The 16796-nt window shown below is 41.7% G+C and overlaps 1 protein-coding gene across 2 annotated transcripts in view; it reads right to left on the reverse strand.

Annotated features, from left to right (window-relative positions):
- Positions 1-12437, reverse strand: part of WDR26 (WD repeat domain 26) — a 42896-nt gene extending 30459 nt beyond the window's left edge. Inside the window, exons 1-4 of one of the 2 annotated variants that reach the window (XM_004439547.3) lie at positions 11672-12437; positions 9668-9767; positions 9463-9567; positions 3230-3366 (exon numbers count right to left, since the gene is read on the reverse strand). In XM_004439547.3, the coding sequence (XP_004439604.1) occupies positions 3230-3366; positions 9463-9567; positions 9668-9767; positions 11672-12087 (758 nt within the window). In that variant the 5' untranslated portion in view covers positions 12088-12437. The remainder of the gene's footprint in view (positions 1-3229; positions 3367-9462; positions 9568-9667; positions 9768-11671) is intronic. The other variant, XM_004439548.2, reaches the window with a different exon arrangement.
- Between the last annotated feature and the right edge of the window lie 4359 nt (positions 12438-16796).

Genomic DNA, 16796 nt, shown 5'->3' on the forward strand with positions numbered 1-16796 from the left:
GTATAATCGGATAATCATCCTTGTGTCATCCTGTGAAAGGTATTGAGATCCCAAAGCAGAAAATTTGGGAACTGTTTTATTACTCACTATATGTGCCGCAGGAGGCATAAACGCTAAAGTTCAGGGATTCTGGAGAATACATGAGGGCCCCCTGCTGGAAGTGTGACCCTGACCTGGTTCTGGCTCTTCTCAGAAGAACGGGCTTAAAAAGTAAAAGAAGTGAAGGCATTACTCAAACATGGAGATTAGACAAGTAACTCTCTTGCTATTCTGTCTGGTACTCAGTTTTCAGACAAATCTGTTCTTCTCACTTGTAAAGAGAGTATTAAATAGGGTAGTGAGGATTACATAAGATGGAGTATATGAAGAACGCGGTCCACCAGCTGGTATACAGGTAGAGCTTAGTAAATGATAACGTAAGCATCAGAGATCTTTGTGTTAACATGAGTATCACCTCCTCTTTTTCTTAATTGTATCAAGTATATTGCTTTTAGCATTGAAGTAATTTAATAGCCTTTTACCCAATAGCAGAACTACTGGTTTTCTTGCTACTTAGTACATATCCAGTGTCTCAGCTGATGAGAAGTACTTGGTTTTTTTAATACGAATAATTAGATCAAAATACCCTATAAGATCAAAACTCTAAGAAGCTGAATATTGCAAAAACTTGGTTTCTAAAATAACTTTTGGGGAGTAATATTTATTATCAATAATTTTATGGAAAAATTGTTACTTTTTAAATTTTGCCAAAGTGATCTATGACTGCTTCCATGCCCTTTTGAAAACACACCGTATACCTTAAGGTTTCAGTATCTGTTATGGGAAGTCACGGAGTACAAGAGAAAGGACACTGGACTGAGAGGACGAAACCCTGGGTTCTGAAGCCAATTCCACAACTTGTCAGCTCTGGGCTATTCCCTTATGTGAAAAGTTCAAAGGATAAACTTGATGAAGTTCATTTTGGAATAAAAACTATATGATTAAATTATGTGTTCTGTTACCAGAGCAGGAAAAACTTCATCATGTGAATGGCCTTTAGGTGATACAGAAAGCAGACACCCCATGAAAGAGGTGATCAGAAAGGGAATCTGTCAGCTACAATACTAACCTATCTAGCCGAGTCTATTACTTCAAGATGTAGCAGCAGTAAAGACCCGAGACTCTGGGATCTGTCACACCAGGCTTTGACTCTTGGCTCTCTGATTAGCTGTATCTTGGGCTGTTTACTTCACTCTCTGAGGCTCCGTTTCCTTATCTGCAAAAACCCTACAATGAACCCTATACCTCTCTGGGCCCATCTTTTTGTCCATCATTTTGTATCTGAAAATTCATTCTGTGCCAGATACTGTTCTAGATGTTGGACATATACAGTGAAAAATGCTATAAAGAACAAAATTTAAAAAGAGAGTGATGTGATAGAGAACGCCTGGTGGGTGGTCTCAGGAGAGGACATTTGGCTTGAGCAACCAGATTAAGGGAAGAGTATTTAAGATAAAGGGAACAGGCAGTGCAAATGCTTTAAGGCTTGGCAAGTTAAGAAACAAAAAGGGCCGGCCCTGTGGCTTGGTGGTTAAGTGCGCGCGCTGCAATGCTGGCGGCCCGGGTTCGGATCCCGGGTGCGCATCGAGGCACCACTTCTCCGTCCATCCTGAGGCCGAGTCCCACATACAGCAACTAGAAGGATGTGCAGCTATGACATGCAACTATCTGCTGGGGCTTTGGGGGGAAAAAATAAAATAAATAAAATCTTGGGCCGGCTCCGTGGCTTGGCGGTTAAGTGCGTGCGCTCTGATGCTGGCGGCCCGGGTTCGGATCCCCGGGCACGCCCCAAGGCACCACTTCTCCGTCCAACCCGGGGCCGAGTCCCACGTATAGCAACTAGAAGGAGGCGAACCTATGGCATACAACTATCTACTGGGGCTTTGGGGGGAAAAAAATGAATAAATAAAATCTTTAAAAAAAAAAAAAAGAAACAAAAAGAACATTAGTGTCACTAGAGAGTAATGAATAAGGGAAAAGATGGCAGAAAAAGATCAGGGACCTTGTGGGCCTGAGCAGAGATTGGATTTTAAGTGTGCTGGGAAGTTTTAAGAAAGGGAGAGAAATGAAGTCATTAATGTATGGTTTTATTACTGTTCTTATCTGGCTGCTGTGTGAAATATGCATTGTTAAGGGAGCAAGGGTGAAGGCACTGTGACTCATTAGGAGGCTACTACAATATTCTAGGAGAGACGTGTACAGCTTAACTAGGACAGAAATTGTGGAGACGGAAAGAAATGAACAAATTTGGGAGGTTTTGGTATTAGGTCAATATATGTCAAAGTTAAAAGATTAAAAAAAAATGCAAGGATGAGGCTTAAGTTTTTTGTTTGACCAAGCAGGTAGAAGGTCTTACCACTTACTGAGATGAGGAAAACTGGGGGAACAGGTCTCTGGGGGTAGAGGAGGTGGAGGGACAACTGGAATCAAGAATTTTAGACACCCAAACGGAGACTGTCAAGCAGGCTATTAGATATACACATCAGGAGCTCAGATGAGAGGAGATAACAGACAGAGAACAGAAGGGAAGTCCTGAATCAAGCCTCTGGGCACTTGAACTTTTAAAGGACTGACATGAAATTAAACTAAAACGATTAAAATGAGATTGTATATATGAAACGCTTATGCTGGCACATGACAAGCACACGTTAAAAAAAAACGTTTGTATGCATTGATACTGGAAACTACATTGTTTTTTTTTTTTAATAATTTTATTTATTTATTTTTTTCCCCCAAAGCCCCAGTAGATAGTTGTATGTCATAGCTGCACATCCTTCTAGTTGCCGTATGTGGGCCTCAGCACGGCTGGAGAAGCGGTGCATCGGTGCGCACCCAGGATCCGAACCCAGGCCGCCAGCAGCGGAGCACGCGCACTTAACCGTTAAGGCACGGGGCCGGCCCAGCTTATTGTTTTTACAGAAGATTATGAAATGGCATTTTACTGGCAATACATATCTCTTCTCCCTTTCACCCACTTAAATCTCTCTCTATTCTAATAGGGAAAGCTTCCTAGGATGACAAAAATAGTTTGTACACATATAAGTGAATTTATCCAGACAAATATTATCTAAGAATTTAGCAATATTCAGATCTTGGAAAAATGCTGAAGCAATGTAACTCTGAAACAGTAACCCTGATAAAGATAACAGCCCCTTCATCAACCTGGAGTCTAAGAACCGAGCTTCCTTACCCACTAAGAACATGAATGCGCTCTGTATTGTATTTCAGTGGCGTCAATTCACAGCGTAGGACTTGAAGTGCCTCCAGGACCTTGCCATCCTCCAGGTATTCCAGGTACTTCTGCTGCAGCAGCAAAAACTTCATCCTCTGACATGACAGAAAGCAGCAGTCAGGGGAAAAAAGTTGATGGAAGTTTCAGAAAATGTTTGTGCCTAAACAGAACAGTAGAAACCATTCTACTATGTCCTTTGAAAATAACTTTTTATAAAGCTTTAAGATGACTCAAACTATTCTGGTTTAATAGTCACAGTAGATTGAATGTGACTTTGCTCAACTCCACATCTTAATAAAACTCTGCTTTGAACGAATAATCTCAAATTAGATACGACCATTAGTGACCAAGAAATCAACAAAGGAAAAAGTGAATTCTGCCCTCAAAACATTCACCTAGAATTTTATTTCTTGTATGAAAATTTAGAACTATCTCAAATATTCTAAATTTGCTTTGTCACAAGTCTGACTTTTATAATAGGGCATTGGGGGTTTTATGCAACAAGTTTTGAAAAGACTGCAGAAAAGCCAGTTAATGAAGGAATTATTTAAAAGTTACAATGTGAAAGGACTCAGTAGACCAGAAAGCAGAGCTAGAGCCACAGGGGAGAAGCCATCAACTGTCAGATTTTAGCTTATCAAAAGTAAGAAGACCTGTCCAGCAAATGGACTACAGTCATGCGCTGCTTAACGACATTTCGGCCAACGATGAACCACACATACGATGGTGGTCCTGTAACATCAGTACCATACAGCCGAGGTGTGTAGTAGGCTGTACTATCTAGGTTTGTGTTACGTATACTCTATGATGTTCACACAATGAAAAAATTGCCTAACGACGCATTTCTCAGACTACATCCCCATCGTTAAGCGACACATGACTGTGGAGACTGGTGTGCAAAGCACGAGTGTCCTATGACTGAAGTGGACAAGCATAACCTCGATGGACTCACTCTTTCTAGAAGGCAATAAGAGGATACCTCCAATAGAAGGTTGAACTCAGAGGTCTTTAAATAGCTTCAATGTTTGTATTTGTGTATTGGTAACAATCTGATCACTGAAGCACTTAACTAACGAAGCACAATTATTATCAGCTCTTTACCCCAAAAGGGACAAGCCATTTCCAGCTTACTGTGAAACACTTTCACGTTTAGCTTTTTTCTGAAACGTGTTTGGCTTTAATATTTTTTCTTTGGTGAGGATGTTAGCCCTGAGCTAACATCTGTTGCCATTCCTCCTCTTTTTGCTGAGGAAGATTGGCCCTGGGCTAACATCTGTGCCCATCCTCCGCTACTTTATATGTAGGCCCTGGGCTAACATCTGTGCCCATCCTCCGCTACTTTATATGTAGGACGCCTGCCACAGCATGGGTTGATGAGCAGTGTGTAGGTCCGCACCAGGGATCCAAACCTGCGAACCCCGGGCCGCTGAAGCGGAGTGGGCAAACCCAATGACCACGCCACCGGGCTGGCCCCGCTTTAATATTTTTTAATGTTCCTTTACTCTATTATTTTACTTTTAACTTGAAAGTGATCATCACAATCTTAGCAGCTTTTTGCTACAGGAATGAGATATTTATGCATATCAAGTTTGGAATTTCTTTTAAACCTTAAATCTAATCAAGGACCACTTCTTGGAGGGACTGTTTCATCATATCTGCTACTTGTGCTGCCTGAGCAAGCCAAGTGATATAGGTAGAAAAGTTAGTAGATAAGAAACGTTAGTTATATTTAGAAACTCCAAGGAATAGTGGTAAAAATCTCAAATCCACTTAAAAGAAAAACCCAAATGACAGCCTTTTCTTCTTCAGTAAGATGCTTTAAAAAAAAATTAAAAATATACTGCTGTCAAAAAATAGTGTGGACAAATTATCATTTATTTACAGAATTAAGAGTATAAGGAACTGCTCTACAAGCCTTTCTATTAGGGAGTATTTAGAAGAAAGGCATAACTTACAAGCTTATAAAAATGGTTTCTAGAGAAAGTAAACAAAAACAAACTGTCTCATATAAGTTAGGCATACATTTAAACATATCTTTTATAAGATACAGTGCTTATGTTTGGTAATAATCTTATCTTAAATCTTAAAGAACAATAGAAAAATTTCGAACCATGAGATAAGGTCGTATAACTCTAGAAAAATTACACTTACCAAATTTTACACATAAAGTTAGATTGACTAATGAATGTTTCAGAAATAGATTAGTTACCAAGAAGTTCTGAAAAGTATGTTGCTGTACATGTAACCTAAAGTTAACCTTTATATGTCAAATAAAAAAATACTTTGAAGTCCATCTGGTGACAAAAACCGAAAATAAGACTAAATAAAACAAAACAATCTAAAAATCAAAGGATTTTATGTAAGTTATTCTGGATATTCTCACCATTTTATCTTGCGGAAAACACTTCAAGTCTTTATTAAACGGAGAGCTCATATATTTCCATTTATCAACATACTGTTAGAAGTTTCATTTTGGATAGTGTTTTTGATTCAAAATTAAGAATCATATTTGGTTGCAGAATTTTTCATTTAAAGCCCACGTGGAACCGGCCAGTATGTATTTCTTAACAATTGGCAATTTGGGGAAACTTGTTTTTTTTTTAATTCAGGGCAAGTCTTTATTTATTTATTTATTTATTTATTTGGGGGGTATCCATCACTAGGTCCTATGCACTCCCTCCCCCATTCCAATGTGTGTAGGGACAGTGACCCAAGTGCTATTTCCCCCTTATTTCCCCACTAAGATCCTGCTAGAACTCTTATTACTTTCTAGGGGCAGAGGCAGGGCAGGAGAGAAGGGGAAGGCAAAACTTTTCGAGAAGCCAACACAAATATGTGTTTCTGTGTATACAGGGAATGCTGTAAAAGCAGTGCAAGAACATTTTTCTATGAGTCACTTTATCCAGATTAAGACAAAGAATATCCTCAAACAGACACCAAATCCTGGTAGTGTACATGGCAACTACATGCTGTGGCCACGCACAGCCAGAGAGCTGGCTGAGAGAGAATGCTTATTCTCCTAAAAATCAGTTCAGGTATTTGACACATAGGATAAGGATGGTGAGTAAAACTGCATTTTACTTCCCAAAATTTAAAGCACAAAAATATGAATACAGTTTCAAGAAAAGAAACATCTTTCACAAATCATGTTAATTATTTACTGAAAAAGTTAAAAAAACCAGGCAAAATTGAAATTTGCTGAGGTGGGGACACGGCTTTACTAATGGTTTTTTAGAAGATCATGAGCTTCTTAAATGAAGAAGAAAAAGAGAAGAGAAAACAAACTCTCCTTTATATCTTTCCCCAACTCCTAATTAGACCTCTGTAAGAGATTATTTCTGGTCTCTGATAATTTTGCAGCATCTCTGGGCCCAGCAGTATTTCTTTCTCTCTTTTACTATCTAATAAAAACTTGAAATTGATAAGTGACTAGGATAGCTTGCAAGACAGTTTCACATGGTAAATACTGCTGTTTGTCCCCCTATCCTACCCAATATTTGGATTGTTTTATCCTTTTCCCTCACATAATTATATTGAACTCAATATGAAAGAAAAACTCAGAAGTTGTGAACACAGGAAGTCTGGTTATCAAGGGCAGCCTCCTAGCTAACTTAGCAGTGGTTCTGACTAACTCTGGGATAAGGTTATAACCAAGTTATAGCAATTAAATCATGACTCAGAGGAAAGGGGAAATGAATTGTATTTATACCATGGCTCTCAAAACTCCTCCCTATTTGACTTCAAAATATTACTAGTCAATTTTTGTACATCAAGTTAATATTTGAACACTTTTGTTAAGCATATTTCTATTATATTAAAAAATAAAGAATCAAACATTTGTAGACATATAAAAGTTTTCTAATGTTATTGATCTCAAATACCCACCTAAATTCCCCAGACATGGCTAAGCATATTTGAACCCAAACTGAAAAATGTTGATTCAGGAGCTCAGCTGCCAGAAAATCCAGAGCAAATTCTGCTATTCCTAGGATCATTTGACTGGAAACCATTAAAAAATATGGGAAGGGATTGTAGAGAATGGATTGGGTAAATAAAAACATTCAGGTTTAAAAAGTAAAATACAATTTGAGTCTAGACTAAGTCATCAAATATGTCTGGGCATACAATTAAAATAATTATGTTAAAAAAAACCCCAAATAGTTGTCTCCTAAGGTATTATTACAAATTGATGCTTACATTAGATTATCTTCTGGAGATGGAGTGGGGGAGAGGAGTAAATCTAAACACAATTAGAAAGGAGAAAAAATGCTGAACTTAATTCACTCTTTAAAAGCAATTGATTCATCAATGCTTAAAGTGAAATAAAGTTAGAACTCCTTTCTTTGTATCAATACCTAAACAGTTTGAGGGTGTGAGGTTCAGCCAGAGACTTAATCTTCATTTTTTATTAGATCCTAGAATGTTCTAGACTGAACAGGCAGCAAAAAGAAAGGATTCCTCCTTATCTACAACTACCTTTCTTCAGTTTACATGTTGCTTCCAACCAAGGTTTCTAATGAGATAGTCCTAATCTAAATCCAATACAGAAGTCTCAAATTACTATAAACAAATGAGAAAAAGAAAGTGAACCTATTAAAATTTTTACTACTAAATTACAGATATAATTTGGGTGAAGCTTCAAAAAGGAAAACAATCGTCCAAGAAATTACACACTTATTTTAAAATAGTCCATGGACAAGTTCTCTTTGGTCACCATAGGAGCACAGCTAACTTGTCCAATGGGAAAAGAACCCCAGTTCTTATTTTGGCCATTTAATTGTCTTTATTTTAGGGTCACCGTCCATTATGTCACAGGTAGCAATTTATGAAAAACTGCCCAGTTAAAATATACTTAGATTTTTTTTTTTAAACCCAAACACACTGATTGGGGAAAATTTAGTTACTGGAAAATTTGTAATCCTTTTGAATACAGATGTTTATTTATTTTAACTTCTGTATTTTCACTTTTAAAACTTACCATGGAATTGATTATTCTATGAGTTAATTTACTATCAATCTGATTCAATAAATTAAAAATTTTAGTATTTTAAATATTTAATGAAAGAAAAAAATAATATAATAGATCATCAATTTAAATGAATCCATATTTGTTTATACTTGTTTGCACCTTTAATTCACCTTAAGTCCATTCTCTAGGATTATATTATTGGATGAAATTCTATTAAGAGTTTGAAAACTCTTTTGTAATTAAGGTTTCAAAAAAACTCAAACATCAAAAACAGGAGGCTCCATTAGGTTTACAGACAAAGGCAAAAAGATTAATGTTTGAGCCAATTTAAAAAAATCAAAATGTAGCAGTCATTTACTAATATTTAACAAACAGCTGGTTTCCCTGCTTCACTTCCTATTCGCCTTCTTTCCCTCCCCCACCAGACAGGAAACTGCTTTTGACAACAAATGAATCAGCTAGAAGTTAAAAAGCCAGGGGCCAGCAGCTGATTCTTCATGGTTTCCAATCACTTGGAAACAAACTTCTTCCCTCCTCTCCCTCACCAACATCTACTGAAGAATTAGAGCCTATCAGTAGAAAAGATTCACTAAGATTTATGAAAGAGGCTAACAGGTTAAACTACTAAATTGATCTTGTTGGGGAAATAAGTAAGCAGAGCCCAATGGATAAGTCTGCATACAAACCCTCCACCAGAGTAATACCTATTACACAAACTTTGACACTGTCAGTTCACACAACTGGAATGCAAGAATGGAAAATGGTGAGCACACCAATGGAGTTGGTTTGAATTAACTATAATTCCCAAAGATTAAAAAAAAGATAATCAATGTATCAGTTACTTAAGGCTATATGGATATACACACACCAAAGCACGTTCTTTACCAGCACATTCAGTATTTTAAATAATATAAAAGTATAATTTACCCTTGATTCTATAAATGTAAAACTCTATTAAAAGCAATGAAAGCATGATCTTTCAATATAATTTTGTAGATTAATTTATAAAGTAGGTTCAAATGACACATTGACTAAATGTGACTTCAAAAATATAAAACTCAAACTTTAAAACATCATAAACACTCATCCTAGTTTACAAATTTAATTATATGAAATTTAACTATTGTTAGGCCTTATCTTTTATAAGAGGCAGAAACCTAGAATTATCAATAACCTACTAAAATAAGCATAAATGTGAAACTAAGAACAAAAGTGTATTTACCACAATTATTCCCAACAACGTTTGAGAGATTTCAAGTGCGCCTCTTACCACAATAGCATGAGGAGAATGCACTAAAGGCTTAAGTTCGTTCAGGTCATTTTCTGCCTGCAAAAATTGGTATAAAAGAAAAACAGAGACGTCACAAAATGCACATCAGATATATAATTTTAGCAGCAGTCACACAGCTCTATATGCCCTACTTTACCTTATCCCAGTCTCCTTCCATGACATGATTTCGGAATTTGGTAGCAGAAGGATGTTCTAAACGACATCCTGACTCTTGCATGAGGAGATCAACAGTCTGGCTGCAGGAGAGATACAGTGTAAAAAGACCTGGCCAACTTCAGGGTTTCACTCTTCCAAATAAACTAATGTCTATGAAAACAGTTGCCAAAGCTTTTAAGCTAACCTCCTGATGAAGAAAAAATAAAGAAAGAGCTTTCGCGTGCTTGGAGAAAGAAGCTTGATTTTTCAACTGGCCACCTACATTTCTATCTAGTCAAATCTAAAAACTTTCTTGAAACCAGAATCAAAATAAGTTCTTCCTACTTTTGCCATTCAATGCCTCAGAAGTTTAATGAAGCATAAAATTTCTAAAAATGTGTTGCAACCAACTGGTTAAATAAATGAAAAAACCAGGATCTACATAGTAACCATACTATTACATTTCAAAAGACAAAAATTGTTAGCTCCATACAAGGTGGTGGAGATGACCTGTGTTAGGTAAGAGCCTTACATCCAGATATTACGTCCGCAGAGAAATTCTACTAGGTCAATCTTTAAAAGTAAAATAAATCCAGCATCAAAAATCATTCCCTTTCTCTCTATACTAAAAATAGCAAATTTACTACGGTGTAGGTTCCAAACAGTCACGAGTTATTTCCTCCTGCTGCTGTCAGCTTGCTTCTTCTCTCAGGAATATGTTCTCTTAGCATTTACAAAATCTGTTTTCCTACTAATCCTTTTCCTTAGGGAACAAACTGAAATCTTCCTACGATATATTTCTCTTTGAGAGCTTCCGAGATTCATCAACTGTGGTTTCTCCCATCAGATATTTCGATATCTAAGAATCTTCCTTTATCAGTCTTACATATTTGTTTATGTTTTAATGCTTTCTTATTCAGCTCCTTTTATTTTTCAGCTAAACAGTGCAATAATCTGCCTGAGAATCAAAATACTTATATCATTTTTAAAAAGTGCTCCTTCTCCCCCTCCCCAGAATAAATCTGTAAATCCAAGACTACACTTTGAGCCAAAGAGCTTATTTTAATCTATGCTTTGAGGCTAAGAAACCGACTGCTCCATGTCTTCCCCCTTAGTCCTATCCTGGTTCTGCTTCATCCACCTCCTCCATTGGGCTCCATGGCACTCCCACCAATCCAATCTCCTACTCCCTTAGTTTTTCTTTGTGTGTATACACAACAGTGTTTTTTTTAGCCAAGGTCGTTGTCTACTTCCACTCTATTTTAGGTACACAAGGCCACCTAAATTATATTTGAAAATAAATGATTCACCAGATCAGATGTCCCTTTTTCAGAGGAAATCATCTTGGTATTAAACAGGGATTTCAGACCAGCTAGTGGTAGGCCTCTTGTACACAATTAAGGGCCTTTCAATGACATCAACACGGTATCTTACTTTATTATTTCCATCAGATTTATCCAACAACCTCCTTCCAATTTATCCCAGCCCCTCAGTTCCCATAAACACTTGTAGGTGATTGTCTTTCCTGATTGGTAGTTTGCCTGACTCGTCTGTCATGGTTGGGGGTGGGGAGGTGTCCCACAAAGATGCCTCTGAGATATACTTGAAAAACAAATCCTCCAAGGTTCATTATTTCCACCAGCTCGAATCCACCCCTCCCCCAACACATACAGAGACCCACTCCCGCATCTGTCTTTATTGACAGACAATTAAGCTCCGAAGGTGTGCAGGGAGGGGCAAACCTTTGCGTTTCTACTCCCCCTCCCCGAACCCTCCGACCGCCCCTCTCGGCTCACAATTTGTCAGCCTGATTGATTTTCCCTTCTTCCCCTCCAGGTCAGCTCCTCCTCCCCGGTCGGCCGGTCTGAGCTGCCTCCTCCCGGGTCCGGGGCCCTGCGTGCCCAGCAGTGATTCCCCCTTCGACCGAGCTCCTTCCAGCCCCCCTCCCCCCTGCAGCCTCCGTCCCTCGGTCTGTCCCCACCAGCTGCCTGGGAGAAATACTTACTTGAGCCCTAAGCCATTCAAGTGCTGTCCTATTAGCCTGATGACATCCTCATCAGACTGGGAGAGCCGCTTCTTCTTCTTGAGGCTGCTGCCCAGGTCTGGGGTGGCCAAGGAAGAGGAGGCGGCCGTGGTGGCGGAGGAGGCTGCGACGGTGGCGGAGGCTGCGGCGGCGGCCCCGCCGGGGACCCCGTTATTGACATTCAGGCTGTTGCTATTGTTGCTGGCGGCGGAGGGGGCGGAAGGCAGGAGCCCATTGGCGTGGGCCAGGTCCCCCGCGGACGACGACGACGAGGGGGACGTCTCCCCGTTCTGGGCCGCCAGGCAGGCGAGCTCCTGGGTCTGTCCCTGGCCCCCGCCGCCCCCTCCTCCGCCGCCGCCGCCGCCTCCTCCTCCTCCTCCTGCCCCGTTGGCCTGCATGATGCTGCCGCTGACCAGGCTGTGGCCGCTACTTCGGTGGGGGGCGGCAGCGGCGGCGGGAGGGGCAGCAGCCGGGGGGAGTCCCACCACTACCACCACGGAGGAGGAGGAGGAGGAGGACGACGAGGACGAGGACGACGAGGACGGAGGGGAGAGGCCTGCGCGGCCGGCCGAAGCCCCGGGCTCTCCTGCTCCCTCCGCCGCCGAGGCTCGGGGTTTCTTCCGCGGGGGCGGGGAGGCTCCGCCGGTGTCCGAGTCGGAGGAGGAGGAAGCGGAGGCCAGAGTTTCCTCGCCGAGAGAGGCCGTGGTGGGAAGCCGGGGGGGCGAGGCGGGGAGGGAGGCGGGGGCCGGGGCGAGGGTCGGGCGGGGGCGGGGGTCAGGGCAGGGGTGAGAGGAGGAGGGGGACAGGAGGAGGAGGGGGAGAAGGAGGATCCGGGCCCTTTCCCCCCTCCCGGGGCAGCTCGGGGTGCGCGGCCCGGGGGCGCGCCGGGGCGCGGCGGGCGGTGCGGGGGCGCGGGGCGGCCGCTGGGCTGCGGCCGGGGCGGCGGCGGCGGCGGCGGCGGCGGGCGGCAGCGGAGGCAGCTGCCGCCTCTGTCCTCGGGCCCGCTCCGCTCCGCTCCCTGGTGTGTTGATTCTTCCCCCAGCTGCTGCCTAATGGAGTCCAGGCGCTCGCGTCACAGGAAATGCCTATACTGCCCTCCTCACTCACTTCCGGTGGCAGGTATGGAACCTATAGGGCGCCTGTCACCCGGCACGTGCGCCGGGGGCCGGCCGGCCTGGGAGGGGAGGAAGGCCCGCGGGCCGGCGGGGGCCGACCCCGACCCCGACCCCGACCCGAGCCGACCCGGAGCCCGGCCCGCTCGGCCTCTCCGCCTGCGCCCCGGCCGCGCCGCCTCGGCGAGGAGTAAGTTTGTCACCGCCCTCCGAGGCCGGGCGTGCACAGGATGGCCGCGAGTGTGTGCGCGAGTGTGTGCGTGTCTACCCCGGGGTGACCCAGAAATGGAAGGCGTGCGGAGGGGCGGCGGACTCTCCAGGCCGGGCTGAAGATGGGGCTGGAGCAGGTGGCAAGGGTCTGTCACCAGCCTGCAAGGCGCCGGGTTGTGGTAGGCCACTTAGTGGCAACCAGGACTCCGGCCAGGATGAACCACCTCCCCATTTTGGTGCGGAACAACTGGAATTTCCACAGCCGGGCGCCGCACACAGTTGTGCTCGGGCCATCCCGGGAGGTTTGAGATGATGAGCACGTGGGAATCTGTGCTCCACCCCTGAAGATGAAATAATCTGGATGAGCAATATCTGATGGGGACAAGGAGTGACAAAAAGAATGTGGGTGTGTAGAGGAGGGGGGGCCTTTGCTGAAGGGGTTTCACTCTCTTAGCGCTTGGCTGGGTCCTCCTCCCTGCCGGCTGCCTCTTGAGTCCTGCCCAGTTTAGCCAGCAGTAATGTAGATCAAGCAGTTGCCTCCAAAACATACATCTTAAGGAGAATTCAGACTCCACTTGAGATCCCAGGCTTGAAATTTTTAGGTGAAATGTGCAGCTTCCGTGTCACTGTGACTTACTCATTTATGTGGATGTAGAAATGCAGCAACAGAAAACTGGGCAGAATCTTGATCATTGGTGAATGGTCTGCATTACCCCCTAAAATTATTGACCTGTATGTAATTGATAGCGTGTACACCTGATATGTACAAATAGTTTCTGGGAAATTAAAAAAAATTTTTCTCTCAAGTAGTTTCCCTATGGAAAAAAATATAGACTCACTAATGCATCTGATATCTCTGAAACTTACAATATTAATAATCTAACTTTGAGGCCTTTGGAGACAGTCCTTTTTAAATTTAGAAAAATAATGAAAAATGATGCTTCTGAGAAATTAGTAAAGAATCTTGAGCTCTAGTGATCCTCAGACTGGAAGAAGGGGGAGGAAGACAATGCAGGATCTTACAGAGGTTTGTAGTTCTCATCGCTTAAATATGCTTCCAGCTGGCGGTGTAATTGCAAGGTGACTCACATGCGATGTTTTTATTCACCTGAGACAGGCCTGAGTTCTAGCTAAGGTCCATAGGGCACTGTCACTGTATCCAGCAGAGCCTGAATTACTAGATGGTTAACATCTTCAGAAATCCTTGTTAGTATATTAACTTTAGACAGCCTTATTATTAAAAGTGTTGTTATTGTTTATATAAAATTTAATTTTTGCAGAATTGTTTATAATAATTTATTAGGCCCATAACAGTACTGAGGACAAGCTTCTGAATAAAGTCTATAGCTTTCATAAAGGAAATAATCACTTAGTGGTGGCAACAGACAAGGCTCACGCTTCATTAAGAAAAGTAAAACAATGAAAGGAAAAAGAAACTGGACTCAATTGCTGTCTAAACTCAATATGTATATCCCAGCTTTTCTAGTTTTTGTGTGACCAAGACTGCTCTTACCAGAATTCTGAATTTATGAAGTCCACGTGCACACATTTTTCTTCATACTAAACTACAGCTGGAGAACCTGTTGTCTGAACTCTTGAGTGTTTTTAGAGCCAGGTTTCAAGTCCATGTGCAGACGAGTAATTCTGAAATACCACCCAGTACACACTCAGAAACCTTCAGTAACACCGAATTACCTGCAGGATAAAATCCAGAGTCTATCTTGCTTTCTGCAGATGCACCTCAATGTTTGTTTCTGACTTTATCTCTTCCTGCTCCCTTTATGAACCCTTCGTTACTATTCCCTCAAATGTGGTGGGCTCATTTCTCTCTGAGTCTGATCACACCCTCCCATCTTCTCTCTACCCTTCTGATTCCAGTCAGTCTTTTGAGGCTCAGCCTGTTTCAGACCTCCTCAGGGGCACCTTTCTTGACTTCCAGCTTCCTAGCCTTTGTGACTATCATTTATTTAGGCCTCCAATTTTGAAGGCTGCTTGTAATGTTTTTGACTTACTAAGCCCCTTCTTCAAGTCAGAGAGGGGCCTTTCTAGACTTCTATCCCTCTGATTTACACTCCCCTTTTCACCCTCCTCCTGGAGAAGACTGAGATGGATTTAGGAATAAAGGTCCAAGTTGTCTTTTAGGAAAAAGAAATTGAATGTATCTTTAGGTATTTGATTCTTTCAACTTCATTTCTGTACCATTTTAACAGGTCTTTATATGAACAGCTCTGCGCTGGGTTCCAAATCAGAGGTAGCTTCTTGTCCTGGAGATATTCAAGCAAAGCCTTTCACTTATGTCACCCTCTGTAAGGGATGTTGTAAAATCAGTTACTGAGTAGATAGTTGAACTAATTGACCGCTAAGGACTTTCCAGCTATAAGATGTCTGTGAACTACATTGATGAGACTCCCTACTAGTGTATAAATTCTTTGAGGCAGGATCTTCGTATTGTTCATCTAAGCCAGTGTTTTCCAGATTGTGGACCATGACCTATTTGTGAGTCATGAAATCAAGGTATTGGTCTATAATTACAATTTTAAAAAATGAAATGGAAAAGTATAAAAGCATCGAAAATATAAATTACCCATAGAAAAGGGTAATTATTATTTTGTGAAGGTTTTGTTTCAATGACAGCTGCATATCTATGCTTTACAAAATAAAATATATTTCTTCTGTAGGCCATTCTCAAAAAAATTTGAAAAACACTCATCTAGGACAGTCCTGATTAACAAGAAGGCAGCTCAAGAAATAGGTGTTAGATATCTAAATGACAGAAACTAGTACTGGACAAGGCAGGGCCTTAGTGTAAAAATCAAGAGCTACTAGATTAAGAAAAGCTGAGATAGTGTGGGTGTTTATAATAAAACGTAAAACCAAATTTTCACAAAATCTTCATAAAACTAGTAGAGACTGATATTTTTCTGTCAAGGTTTAAGTTTGGTGTCTCAACCTGGTACTTAGCAACGTCAATAGTATTCAATTTATTACATTCCTATTAGGAAGAGATACTTTTTCGGATCTGGGGTATCACTGGGGAGGGATGTATTCATATTTTCACCTCTAGCTTCATTCCTAGCTTTTCTTGGTTTGGAGTTCTAAAATTAGCAAGCTGGACTTGTTGGACTTGTGTGGGCTTGAGAGCATTCAGGAAAGAGCACACTTCTCGGAGTCAGAACACTTAGCCCATTGACCTGGGGCAAGTCGTTGTACCTTGCTGCCTGGCGGTCACTTCATCTTTTCAGTGAGGATAATGACACAGGCCTACCTGCCTCATGGAGTTGATGTATGAGCCAAATGAGATAACAAATATAACAAATATTTGGAAAAATACTGTGTTGAAATACTGTGTTGATAGATTTTAAAATATAATTTAAATTCTGCATCATTTCCAAAAGGACTCGAGCCAACTAAGTGCAAAGATATAAGATGGTTTTATTAGTAGTGATATTTCTGAGCTGTGGACTCTGTAGTTATTTTTTACCCAACTCTGCTGCTCAGCTGTGTTTCTGTGCACCTGTAGGCAGACAGCTCTGAATGTTGTGCTTCATATTGGTCTCCATGACTGGAGAGTTTCCAGTACCTGTGTAATAGAGTGAAGGGCACAGTGATCAGACAGTTCACCTGCTGTCCCATGCATGTCTTTCCAGCACTTGCTTATTTTCCCCTTTCTGCAAACATTCCGTTCATGCCATGAGCACTCGGGACACTCCTGTAAGTGGGGTAGGGGTGGCGCACGAGGTGGATCTAGATGGAAAGACGGGACTCCTGCGCACTGAGAAGCGAAC

The sequence above is a fragment of the Ceratotherium simum genome, chromosome 36, assembly GCF_057802395.1.
Source record: "Ceratotherium simum simum isolate JZ-2026a chromosome 36, ASM5780239v1, whole genome shotgun sequence".
Taxonomy (NCBI): Eukaryota; Metazoa; Chordata; class Mammalia; order Perissodactyla; family Rhinocerotidae; genus Ceratotherium; species Ceratotherium simum.